The sequence below is a fragment of the Perissodus microlepis genome, chromosome 7, assembly GCF_051167445.1.
Source record: "Perissodus microlepis isolate ML-2025 ecotype Zambia chromosome 7, ASM5116744v1, whole genome shotgun sequence".
In the NCBI taxonomy this organism is placed as follows: domain Eukaryota; kingdom Metazoa; phylum Chordata; class Actinopteri; order Cichliformes; family Cichlidae; genus Perissodus; species Perissodus microlepis.
The window spans coordinates 13251031-13264684 of record NC_140467.1 but is presented as its reverse complement, the minus strand read 5'-3'; the positions used below and the strand labels follow the sequence as shown (position 1 = coordinate 13264684).

The 13654-nt window shown below is 38.8% G+C and overlaps 1 protein-coding gene across 2 annotated transcripts; it reads right to left on the bottom strand.

Annotated features, from left to right (window-relative positions):
- Positions 1 to 4312: 4312 nt before the first annotated feature.
- Positions 4313 to 12178, bottom strand: morf4l1 (mortality factor 4 like 1). Of its 2 annotated transcripts, XM_084933540.1 has the most exons (12): positions 12056 to 12171; positions 10224 to 10270; positions 10071 to 10138; positions 9894 to 9980; positions 9321 to 9398; positions 9201 to 9226; positions 9002 to 9093; positions 7760 to 7861; positions 7559 to 7647; positions 7232 to 7404; positions 5581 to 5665; positions 4313 to 5499 (listed from the first exon to the last, which is right to left on the bottom strand). In XM_084933540.1, exons 1-12 carry the CDS (start codon positions 12093 to 12095, stop codon positions 5415 to 5417), a joined length of 972 nt encoding a protein of 323 aa, XP_084789666.1. In that variant the 5' UTR covers positions 12096 to 12171; the 3' UTR covers positions 4313 to 5414. The 2 variants fall into 2 exon arrangements, with proteins under 2 accessions (XP_084789666.1, XP_084789667.1); XM_084933541.1 differs by lacking the exon at positions 10224 to 10270 and having other exon boundaries at positions 12056 to 12178.
- Positions 12179 to 13654: the final 1476 nt, after the last annotated feature.

Here is a 13654-nt window from a genome sequence, read left to right as displayed (position 1 = left end):
TTTCTTAGGTTGAATACAGAGGTTTCTCCAGGGCAAGCCAGGATAGATAATCTCTCCAGCATGTTCCCAAAATACATCACCTAGAAGGCATCCAATAGGCAACACAACTCGCAGGATTTGGAAATACAAAAATCAAGGGTTCCTTTGCAATAACAAGGACTGATTGCCAGAGAGAGAAAACCTATCCTCATACAGCTGTCAGTTACATTTAGAGCATAACAAAAATGACTAGGATGTGGTTAAAAGAGACAATACAGTTACTGTTTAACAAAATAAATACAGCTATTACAGGCCCCGAACTTTCTCTTTTTCTTCTTCTTTTTTTATGGAAATGGAAAATTTCAAATGTGACGATGACATTCCTCAGATTCTGCGAAGTATTATGGAAGTTCTTAACTCCCTGGAAAAATGCTGGTATGTTCACTTTAGGCCTGTATAAGCAGTAATACAACAGTGTAAATAGACCCAAATACAGTAGTTGAGTAAATGGGTTACTCTCCAGCAATGCACTGGGGTGACTCGTGTTTCACTTGAGAAACATCACACATGTACTAAACCTCTGAGTGCAAATTGAGCAAAGGCACCAACATACTCTGAAGCCCTCACAGTTCCTTACTCTCCCACTGGATCGAGATCCTGTGCACAAAACCACTACTATGCCACACTGAAAACAGATGGATCAAATAGTCCTTATCCTTTATTTGGACTGCGCTCTGTTATTGGAAAGAATCTCAGTACGAATTACCAAATCTGGCCGCCTTTCAGGAAAACAAATGGACACAGATGTAGTTTTCCATTTTACAGGCTGTTTATGTCTTGCAAATTCCTTCTCCAGAAGAGTGGGATAGGCGTCTTTCATGTTTTAATGGCTCAGAGTGACCGCAGCCCTTTGTGGCAAACGCTCTGTTCCAATACTAATGACATACAGTCACACAAGACTCTGGCAGCAGTGTGCTGCTGAGGCTGCCTGCCCATTGTGTAATTAGTCTACCACTAAATCCTAGTCTGGGGAAACATTCACAACCACATTAAACACTGACAGTCTTTCACCTCAGAGAGCCTGAAACAGATGGATGCGTTCTGAGGGAGTAATCGAGCACAAATGCCTTTCATCAGTCAGTTAAACTGATAACATTTGTTTTCTAATAATAGGGGGTTCTCTGCCATCACTGCAGGAGTTTGTCTCGAGTTTACAATTTGGACTGTAGACAGACAGTTTGGACAGAAGACGACTGGATGACAGTCTTCTTTTTTTTATTGGCATTACATTTCTACAGTAACTTAATCTTTCTCTGGAGTGATTGCCTCACATGTGCTTCTGATAGAGAAAACTTTATTTGGGAGAAAAAAAGCAAAACAACCAGCAAAGCTGATAAGTATACCGCAAACCAGAATATCTTGATTTGGACCGTTCAAGTCTTGTCTGGCTTTGCACTTATCCTGTGAAATCCTGCCATCTGGTGGCTCTCACGAAACATTACAGTGAGTCATACTTTGGTGGGCACAAAAAATGGGGGGATTTTGTAGTTAAATAGATTAGATCAGGATTTAGACCTGCATCTTTTCCACTGACAACATAATGATCTTTTCAAGACAGAAGACAAATGTTTGTTTACTATCAAAACAATATTGGTGAGATTCTCGAGTGAGCAAGCGTTGAAATACAAACCCACTTCCTCACCACTGAACATTTTAATACAAATAGCAGAGGCAGCTGACGGGAAAATTGCACTTAAGAGTGCTGAACGGGCTCTTCCAGAGGATCTGGAGCAGAAATGTGAGTATATGAGTTAAATATAAATAGTGTTTTTGGTTGAGCTGAAACTTTTATATTATATTTTTAATATAGCAACGAAAAATGCGGACGAGTAAAAGTAAAAACAGGGTAACTTTTCCACAAGAGGGAAGGCTAATTTGCTTTAATATATAAAACACAACCACAAGTCGTTGCTGGAATACTCTGGTAAATCCTGACTCTGATCATTCCCAAAGGGCAGTGAACTCGGGCCGTTTTGTGATCTCTGATCCAAGTGGTTTCTGCAGACCTTTCTGAAGTGTCTCTTTTACTTGGCAGATCAGAGCAGACGTGAAGGAAAAAAAAAACATCACTCAGACTTAAATCTTTCCCATTTTGGTGAAGGCCACATTGCGCACATGTCTCTCTCATCTGTCAGGTAATGACAGCACTAAGGCTACTTGTCACCTGGGTCAAATGAAAGCCCTCACACCAGAGGAAACCTCTCGGTGACCCGGCCTCTGTCTGGGAGCGTGACGCGTTAATCACAGCAGTAAATGACGCCAAAGCAAGAAGCAGGCGCTGAGGTGTCTCCCTGAACGGATCTGCAGAGAAGTCTTAGTTTCATGTCAGTCTTCCTGATGGGCTGTTAAAAGCCATCAGGGCGCTGTGATCGCAGAGCGCACTGCAGTGAAAACACACATGGTTCTGGTTGAGGCTGGGGGAAATTGGATTAAAGAAATTCTTCTTGAAACGCTCGGCATCGTTCTTGCCATAACAACTGCAAGCAGCTGACAGATGAAACCACAAATCAGCCTGAAACTAATATTTAGCTTCTCTTTTTCATGTCGACTCAGTCACAACAGTGGAAGACAAGCCAGCTGGAGGGGACTGTGCTGAACAGTGGAGAGAGGTGAGTGGAGGAAGGCTCTCTGGATGTGGATAGATTATTATATTTCTTACCTCAACAAGGTGAAATGATTACAGCATGAAAGCGTGTTTCGGGGTTCATATAGTAAGGCTTTATTTGCACACGGGTCCCTGATTGTTATTTTAAGACAGGCTTGAAAATTTGCGGCCCTATAAATTGTCCCTCAGGTGGCCAAAAACTGTTCTTAGGCCTGAGCGCAGCACATGCTTTCCATCACACAGATGTTATTCCACCGCTGGCAGTAAAAGAGTTGGGTTTGCTCCCTTTGTTCAGATTATCAGAGCAGGAGAATCATCTCAACCAGCGTGAGAGGAAAAAGACAGGTGTCTACATTACCCCACTTTGTTTGAAATGATTCTTTAAGTGGAGCATTAAAGGCTTCACGGAGAACAGCCTTTTAGGTGTTTAAATTAAGACCATCTGTCCAGTTCATACTAAGTAAGTCATCAGTTACATTTAATTTCTGCAGGAAAGAAGGAATCTTGGCTGCGGCCCTGATCCGGCACTTAGCTGAAATAAAGCAGAACAGGCCGGGTGTGGCTGACACTCAAATATCCCTGTCTAAACAGCACAGACCGAGACAGAATGATTTAAAAGACTAATTAAATCGTTGTTAATCCTAGCTGAAGACAAATATTTTCACAGTAGGCGTTTTGATTGATCATAAGAAAAGCACAGGTGTTGCTACTAACCTTGCTGATAGCTCAACAATGAGTCATGATAATGAGACAGCGTGCAAACGTGCACAAAACCAGGACCCTGAAACTGAGCTGAAATTCAGGCACAGTTGATTTTATACACCAGCCCTGTCACACTGCCACTGTAACATCTCTGTAAATGTAACGGAGGTCATTTTGTAAAGTACGTATGTTCTTGTGAATAAAGTTGAGTAATTTCAAGTATTAACAGCAAATGGTTGTAATAACACAAAGCATCTGTTTTTTCCCCTCTTCCTTCATGGAGTGTAAAGACTTCTGGGTATCCAAATGTTTAAGTTCAAATAATTCACTTGGAAGAACTGTTATGGTCAGTGAGGTTATTTCAGTTATTTAGTGCAGACTTTGATCGTTGCGGTTTGGGTGCAATGTGGTTTAGAGGGTGATCTTTAAGACTAAACCTCATGTGGTCAACTCCATCTTCAGGCTAGATACCAAATTTTAGTCCATATTGACATATTAGCATCACACCGTTGCAGATTTGAGGGCTGCACATCCATGATGTCAATATCCCATTCAACCACATCCCACAGATGGACTGAGATCTGTGGAGGCCATTTGAATACAGTGAACACTTTGTCATGTTCAAGAAACCAGTTTGAGATGATCTGATTATGGGAAATTGTAGTCAAGAGGATAAAATGACAACCAAATGCCAAATGTGACAACAGTATAAAGCTTGTTTTCTATAGCATATATTTGATATAAATATATTTTAACAGTAAATGTTGTAGATTACAACAGGCACAAAATACCCGTTAAAATATTTAGATATGGTTTTAAATATTTCAGTGCAACGGCACTGCTGCATTTGTTACACCATCAAATGCCCCACATACACTGTTAGATAAGCCAAGTAATGGCTCATTCACATGACAGAAGTAGATGCAACTAATCTTTTTGATTTGGCTCTGCAGACCCCAGACATAATACTTTTCTAAAAATATTTTTTATTTTTTAAACACCATGTACTAATTAAAAATGTGGTCTTTAAAATGACTAAATGTACAAGTTGTGCATTTAAAAGCTCACTGTGTTTCAGTGTTGAGTAATTTACATGTTTACATAAAATACTTGAAATGAATGAAAACTAAATGAGAGCAGAATCAAAAGATGGAGAAAATAAGTTGTCAAGCACTAATGTTTGCACTTAAAACCTCCATTTGTATTATGGATTTAAAAAAAAAAACAAAACAAAAAAAAAAAAAAACAATCTTCTATTAAGTACACATTTCCTAAAAGGCATTAAGAAAAAAAAAAAAAAAAAAAAAAAAAAAAGACCTAGCGTACATTCATTGCATAAAAGAAAAGCTTTGTTATTGGTCCTTGTTCATTAACTATGACGCTGGGTAAAAGAGTGAAATTCAAGTAAAATTAAACTTGAGCGAAAAGTCCAAAATAATATTTAATCTATTAAAAATATTTACAGCATATTATACAACTGACTTGTCTTAACGGGTTTCATATATTTCAACAAAATATATGAAAAGAAATCTGTACCTTGGTTGTAAACAACTAATCACATCTTCATTTTGATTTTTGTAACGCTCACATAAAGCACTACATTTAAAAAACAAAACAAAGATCTTTACGTAAACACGTCTTTAAACAAAATGTAAATGTAAGGACAAACATCTGGAGAATGGTTTTATTAGAAAAATGGTGACAGCCTACATGACAAATTAAGCCAGCATCTGAATTAAAATGGGGAACGTGAAATTCTTCTCTCTAAAGAGAAAAAAAAAAAAAAAACCCAAACAAAAACAAAATAAAAAAAAAAAACAAAAAACTACAAAGTGGTACTCAAAAACATACCAGTACAGGAACAGCATAATCAGCAGCTTTCCACATGAAAGAAAATGGATTTGTCCAGGGATTAGTGTGACATCTTGCTCCAATTCTCCTCTACATCGTCAACAGATCTCTCACAATCCGCTCTCCAAAGGCGTTTTGTGAAAACATCCTTTCAACTGGGAAGAATGTCTCCAAACGTCAACACACAAAGCCTTCTGATCCAAAAATAAAAAAAACCTTACACTGCCTTGCGGTGGTACTCTGGAGGGGCAACTTCATAGTCGCTTGCATTGAAGAGCGATGCAGAGTTTTTTACAAGATACCTGAAATGAAGAAACATTTTACTCATCTCTGCTGAGCTTTGATAATCATCATGAGCCTCGTTAAGATTCCTGAATACTCACTTGAGGAAGTCCTGTAGGTAACTGAGCAGCAGTGCAAGGCTCTTCTCATCCAGGGGCGTGTACGCCAGCATTGCTCCGATTCTCACTTTCAAAACCAAACAATGACAGCCTTTTATAAGTCATGTGACCACTGACCTCCGTTTCATTTATAACAGCTCATTGCAAAACCATGCCTCACCTGCACACTTTCAATTTAAAGCAGCCCTTATTTTTAAATGTTGATGCTTGCATGAGTATATATCTTCACGCACTAAAGGATAAAGTAGGAACTAGACAGAGAAGGTCAACACCTCTACACTACTACTGCTTAAGCAAAAATCAACACCATCTAAAGAGGCGTGTGTGCAACACTTATCTCAACAAATGTTTTACCGAGCTTATGTCATTTGACTTTATTTATGATGCTTTGTTATGACAAATTAACTGAGACAACATAACCTGTAATAAACATGGCATTGCAGTCAGGGCCATAAGCTTTTGGCCAATCACAAACCTCTCGCAGTTTTGTCTCTGTACACTGCCACAGGAGACTTTAAAATAAATTAAGATATGACTAAAGTGTAGACTTTCAGTTATAATTGTTTATCAAAACGTATAAATCATTTAGGAGTTGCAGCTATTTTTCTATCAAGCCCCCCATTTTCTGAGGGTCTTGAAGGGATTAAAGGATCTGCATTGGGGGGAGAGAGAGAGCTGCAAGTTTCAACCTGCCACACACATGTAGCTCTTGCAATGTGTTTGTGTTCAAGTGTGAATAACTAAGGGTGGGCTGCCTTCAATTTTGAACAGTTCTCATATTTATGTCAGTTGGGTACATGAATTGCTGCGTTTTGCCTTTTGTTTCTTTTGGTTGGATTATCTCCATTTTGAATCTGTGGACAGATTTGCTTGATGTTCTGGCCTCAGCTCACCCCGGAGTTAATTCACCAACTTAACAAGTGGCTCTTGTGGCTCCTTGGAACTTGGGAAAGAGATGCCTTTCGTGTTTTGTCCGGGCCAGCCCTAGATGGGGTATAAACAGCCTCTAAGCTATCAATTCCTTTTTATGATTGATGCTGGCATATATTTTTCTGATTTCTCAGACAATGCCCTGACACTAAAAACCTGTCTAGGTCCAATTTTATCTTCAAAGCATCCACAAAAGATGGACCGAATCCAGAAAAGAATCTGACCTTTTATAACATTAATTATGACAATGCCAACAGGGAGTTATTTTGGGCTTAGTCCAAGTCGAGAGATGATGAAGATGAAAAACTTTTGGCTGTGCCTTCAAACTGTGGTTACAGTGGAAATGATACCTCCCCCAGATCAAAGAGTTCATTTCCAGTAACAACTGAATCATCAAGAGATTTTACAGTCGGCTCTTTCAACACAAGTGAAAAGGCAGATAATCTTTTTTAAAAAGCATCTTTGCATCTTTGGAGTTTTATGGTAGAAACAGCTCAGTGTTTAATATGTTAAAGCTTAGACAAAAACATGTTCAATCATTTTTGTGCATTAAGACCTACATTATTATAGTTTTATAATATACATTAGTTAATGGCTTTATATGAATAATTTGATAAGAAAAAAAGGACAATCTTCAGCTCTTCTACACCGTTTTCGTCGTCTAGTTCTTTCACCAAACATGATGATGTGTAAGTGCTTTTACCAAAGAGTCTGAGTAGGTGAGGAGCCCCATAGATCTGAGACATTGGTGTATCTGGGTGGTTGGCAAGGATGTCTGCGTACTGAGGCCTCTCGAATTTGTAGAGAAGTTGTGTCCCCAGCATAACATTGAAATATTCACGGATACCAGCAACCACCTCGTTTACAGCAAACTCCCTGAGCAGTGAAGAGAAAAAAGAAAAGTCAAATCTTTACTCTTAGTATTTGTTCACCATGTCCTAGAAACATTTTAAATAAAACATTTTCTCTCTCTGCATTACTTGCACCATAAACAAATTTGCTTGAGAAGATGAAAAGTAGAAGTTTTTACTTGCTGTCTGAGTTTCCTCTTGATTTCTTGTAGTTTGCATAATCTTCAAGGACTGCGTCAACATTTTTTTTGGCAGGTAGGTGGAAAAGCTGAAGAAAAACAAAATAGAAAGAAATAACCTTGGAAATGTTGTAGACAAATACAATGTATAAAATGCTGTGAAGTAAGTGAAACTTGAGTTTAAGGTCAGTGCTTACTAACCTGCTTTTGCCGTGTAATCAAGTCCCAGTCATCCACAAGCCAGGGTTTCAGCTCCTCTGGGATTTTCACTTTAACCTCCACTCGATTTATGAAAGTTTCCTCCTGAGTAAACAGGAGTGCGGGGGGGGGGGGGGGGGGGGAGTTAATTAAAAGGAAGCTTTTAACAATCATGTTTACACACCTAAATGGAAACCAAGCCTCAGAAACATTTCATAAACAGTGGTTTAAAATGTAGTTCCTGCTACACAGCTGCAACTGCAGTGGATTAAGGCGTTTTTACACCTATAGTTTGTTAACTCTGGTCTGATGCAGTTCATGAATTTGTAAACTTGTAGCTTTTTCCCATGGTTTCGTCTCTTTTCACACAGAAGATGCCAATCAAACTCTAAGTGAGCCAAAATGCGTCACTAAAAACGATGCAACAATGTTCGGTATGCTTACTCGAGTCTGGAGTGAGAGCAACAAAAGTAAATACAGGAAACAGGTGCTGTGGTCTGGAATACTGGATAACATGGAAAATTTAGTCCTAACATTTGTATCTTATCTGGTTAATATTTCACAGTTTATACACGCTGCAACACTCCAGAATGCAAAGCATTCTCGGCTACAGCAAGGTGTTCCACTCAAACCTATAAACAACCATAAACAAACCGCTCTGACGTTTGTTTGAAACCAAAGAAAGATCAGCTCCCCCAAAGGGTTTCAGTGCGGTTGTTCTGGTCTGCACCCAAGTGCGATTACTTTGTTCTCATGAACCACATGAGGAGAAAACAAAGCAGCCTTAGGCCTTTTTTATGGTCGCAGCGGCGCTTGTGTCGTAGCTGTCTCGTGATAATTTTCACTTCACATCTTGTGCCATGTTGGTCGGTCGTGCACCTCTTGATTTTTGCGACTTGGTGCGTTGTGCTCGGCTGAGCTTGTGAAAGGAACTTTGCAAATAAACCAAAAACAAAACACACTTTTGACAAAGCTTTGGCTTCTGGTTTTGACTTCTTCTCCTCCCCATCAGCGCATATGACAAGATAGTGTCTGAGTGGCGACACCTATCATTTAGGAGAATACTACAAACTTCTTGCGCCTTAACTGCAGGCATAAATGGCTGCATCTGTGTGATGGCGTGGCAGTGAGCAAAGCGACCACTGCAGCAGGTGTATTGGCACATTAAGTCTGTTCATTTTCACACAGTCTGGTATTATTTGACATTACCAACAGAAAAAAAATTCAGCAGTTATCTGAACTTACGCTTTCCACAGTTGGGTCAACACGAGCTCTTTTCTTGCGTGGAGGATGGGTTGGATCTCCCCCTGAACTAGTCCCTTCTCCTGCTCCAGGAGCTGCACAGACACAGCTTTAATTAACTGCCACTCTTGCCTTATAATGAGTCAATTTTAAGAATAGCATTTATAAATTCTAACATTGTAAGACAATGTGATGTACTTACTCTTCTGTTTGTTCTTTTTGGTTTTCCTACAAACAAAGAAAAGCAAATTAAGTGTGAAGTATTAATATGAAAAGCAGTTTGGCAGCTTATGTTACAGAGGAAAACAAAACAAAAACTCACACATCATTTTTCTGCGATGCAGCAGGTATCTTCTTATTTGGCGCTTGACCCCTCATTTTTCCTTCTACATAATGGTCTCTGTATTAAAACAAGTTCAGATATTCAGGAATACTTAATTTGTATCACACTCACTACACTTTCACAAGATTTAAAAATCACTGTAGCATGTGAACTAACAGTTTTTGTTATGTCCAAGTAGTACTATAAATAGGCATGACACATTAGTGTTGGCACTTGCATAAAGGGATTTAGTACACAAATAAAGGGGGGGGGGGGGGGGGGTTCTAAGTGGGACATTTACTCCAGCATAAAAATAACAGATTAATGTGTAAATAAAATTACAGGAAAATATTCTATTAAGACTGAATGTGCTTCACTTGTATAGTGACTCCATACAGGCCCATTGTGAGCTAGACTAAAACTTTGTTGTGTCCCAATATGTTTAAACCATAGCACACATTGTGTGCTACTGAAATTAGATGAAGGACTTTGCCTAACTTGCTCCAACAGTCATAAGGAACTCACAGTCAGTTCAAAGTCGATAGTGAAAATAAAAAGAGAGTATTGACGTACTGATTGGCCCTCTGAAGCTCTCTCTGTTTCTGCAGATTACTATCCACATACTTAAGCACCCTGCTTTCAGGAACCCATTCGTCCCAGCTGGAAGACACAACATCAAAAGAATGTAAGCACTTGTTAAACAGTTCCTGTACAAACGTTAATCGGGATTTATTGGAACCAAAAACTTACTTCTTATTCCACCCACTGTAATGAATAAAGTATTTGATTTGTTTGTCCTTGATGTTTATCTTAACACACTGCAAAGAGAGGCATGACTCATTGTCAAACACAGACACAAAGAAGACGACTGAATGAGAGACGCGCTTAATTAAGGCAGCTTACCTTAGCTTCGTAGAGCAATGGCCCATGAAAACACAGCACTCTTTCACCTGAAAAGATATCAGTCAATATAATAAGGACGTGAGTAAGGCATTGACAGGAGAGAAGAAAGAACCCCCCACACACACACACGTCTGGTTTGCTATCCTCGTGGGGACATCCCATTGACATAATGCTTTCCCTAGCCGCTTACCCTAACCATCAAAAATGAATGCTTAACCCTGACCCTAACCATAACCTAATTGTAACCCTGGCACTAAAACCACATTTTGAGTGTGAAAATTGCTTTCAACCCCGTAGGGACCTGGATTTTGGTCCCCACGGTGCAGAAAGTCCCCACCAGTATAGTATATGTCAGATTTTGGTCCCCACCAGGATAGTACGAACACACACTTGAATTTATTTTAGATGTTGTCCTAACCACACAGGCTCAAGAGTATACATACACTCCTAATATTTGATTGTGTCTCTTAGCAAGCTCCATCTCAACCAGATGCTTTTGGTAGTCATCAACAAGCTTCTGACTGGATATCTGACCCCTCTTCTTAGCAGACTTGGTAGAGGCAATATAAATTAGTTGGATTCCTGGCCCAGACATACGGTACAACTTTTTACTAGGGATGGAGTTATCTGATCATAAAACCTTTCTCCAGAAGACATTTGACTTGTTCATGTGGCCAACTGCAAATTTCAGTTGATCTTGAAGGTGCTGATTTTGGAGCTGGGGCTTATTCTTGGTCGGCACCCTGTGATACCACCATCACTGTCCACAGTGATGGTGGTATTGCAGCGGTTTCCAGTTCATGGCAGGCTTGAGACTTGGTGGTTTGTGGGTTGTTCAACTTTTCAACTTGAATAAAATTATAATCTTCTTCTTAGATCTTTACCCAGTTACTTAGACTTCTCCAACTGGTCCATCAAAGTCCCATTGTTCAAAGTATTGGTCAGCCCAATTAATGCTGTCAAACAAATGTTTTCCCCAGACCAAAATAAATAAATAAAAAAATAAAAACCACCAGTTGTAGTCAGTCATGATCACCAACAAGAACTTAATGCGCCTTGGTCTTGTCATTTAAAAGACACTGTAGAACCTTAAGCACTACTTAAAAGCTTTAAGTGAATGTATGTATACATTTGAGCCTGTATGTATACTTTGTGTACCACGTTCTTGGTTGTTAAAGTCATTAATGATGTATACTCATTCGTTTTCCAGGGTGGAAAAAAATACCATGGCATTACATGCCCATAACGACTACATATAAACGTCTGACCACAACTGCATATTTACGGAAGTTTACATGAAAACGCGACTATTAGCTCACTAATATGACTAACTGTCAAGAGAACATTCTGGTCACTGATAATGAAAAGGAAGACTTTTACTAAATAAATTTAACGTAGTCCTGCTAGTTAATTTAATAAACTTAACCACTTGTATATAATTCAACAAATGAGCGGCAAGTCAGCAGCAGGCGGTGCTAACACGCCGTGTACAAAAAAAGCTAGCTAGGACTCCGCTAACAGTCAATGAGAAGCTAACGCTGCATGAATGAAAATATAGTCTTCAGTTCACTAAAATATCTCGAAAACACAGTTTATATAGCTTCTTACTTCTGAAATTGGTTTGTGTAGTAATGACAGGACGAAATAAACCACCAAAGCGGCGAATAAAAACTCCCGAGTCCCATTTAGTGTTCACAGTAACAACAATGAGAGCTAATGCGGCTAGCTGTTTGCTACGATCAGTAACTAGCTGACACTTTGAAGCTTTTCAGCGACTCCAGCACTCGCTGCTGGTACAAGCCTAACAGAACAAGAAGGAAACAAACTGTTACCTTCTTGAAATTTAGGTTTCGGGTCCTGTTTCGGCGCCATTCACGGATTAAACTATCAAAATATGGGAAAAATCGCCAGCTCCCATTCCAGTCTGCAGCGGCGCCGCTTTCTAAAAACGTCATGACCGACGCGATGACGCTTTAATGCCCCGACTAAACCCACATCCACACTCCAAATCAGCAATGAATGCAAAACAGGATTTCTTTTCACATTTACCTTACACGTTTCTACCTTCTGTTGGACTTTTTAAGCATCGGTGTCTGTTAAAAAATAAAATGCAGGCTAGACAACAAGTCATGAAACGGCTTTAAGCTAAAAACAGCTGGTTGTGCCCATGTCCTCTGAGACAGACCTGTGGTTTGGCTCGAACGCAAGTGTGCTATTAATTAGTGTCATATGATGAACAGATGCACCAAAGACCGGTGATTTTATATATATATATGTATTATTTGTATTTGGTGTTTGTTTACGTTAAGTAAAAGTTTCAGAGTGGGTTGGCTGGTTTCTGTTATTTTTTTTTTCAATATTATTATTATTATTATTTTTTTAAGTGGGGGATAACTGCCAAAATCAGGTTTTCAGAAGTTCAATATAATATCAATACTGTAAAAATAAATAATAATAGTGATCATGAAATGACAATTAACATATAATTTGAACCAACGCAGTAAATAAATAACTAAATATAATTTTAAAAAGGAGGTAAAATGTCAACAAGGTATGCCATGTTTAGTGTCTGGATTCTGTATACAATGTTCACCAGTTAATTTCTTTTACAGAAACCAGAGACCAGGGTAGAAAAAAAAAGTTTAAAAACATATATTTTTTCTTATACTCCCAAAAATTATAATTTCAATAGTTATTAAAAATTGCAATGAATAAATAAATAAATGGATAGAAAATAAATAAAAACAATGCAAATGTGAATGTAACTGCACTACCTGCAAGTTACTGCACAATGGCATTAGGTAACAAATTAGATTGTCACTACTCTCCAGCGTAATATAAGACAAAATACATACAAAACACAAATTGTAAATGATGATTTCATTCATTAATGGAAAAAGGAAAAAGATAGCCAAACCAACTGGTGCTGTGTAAAAAAAAATTGTCCCCTACACCTAATAACTAGTTGTGTGCCCCTTGGCAGCAGAAACTGCAATCAAGCATTTGTAGTAACTGGCAATAGATCTTTCATATCACTTAGAAGGAATTTTGGCTCACTTTTCTTTGCAAAACTGTTTTAATTAAGCATTTTTGAGCAACCTGTGTAAGGTTATGTCAAAGTATCTGATTTGGATTTCAGTCTGGACTTTGACTAGGCCAGCACAGCACATTCAAAGGCAGACTCGCAGATGTGTTTTGGATTGTTGTCCTGCTGATTAAATCAAGTGTGCTTGAGCTTCAGGGCACGGAAAGATGGCCAGACATTCTCCTTCATGATTTTCTAGAAGAGAGCAGAATTCATGGTTCCATCAATTACAGCAAGTCATCCTGAAGCAGCAAAGCAGCCCCAGACCACCAAACTACCACCACCATGTTTGACTGTTGACTAGTAAATGATTTTGTTGAGATGAAGAAATCATCTGCTTCTGTGG

Excerpts from the sequence above, each read along its gene's own strand:
- morf4l1 (XM_084933541.1), bottom strand. The coding sequence starts at position 12,178 with ATGACGTTTTTAGAAAGCGGCGCCGCTGCAGACTGGAATGGGAGCTGG. Across the intron at positions 10,139-12,055 it reads GAAACCTAAATTTCAAGAAG|TGTGTTAAGATAAACATCAA; the intron begins GTAACAGTTTGT and ends CTCTCTTTGCAG. Across the intron at positions 5,666-7,231 it reads TCACCTACTCAGACTCTTTG|TGAGAATCGGAGCAATGCTG; the intron begins GTAAAAGCACTT and ends TGGTTTTGAAAG.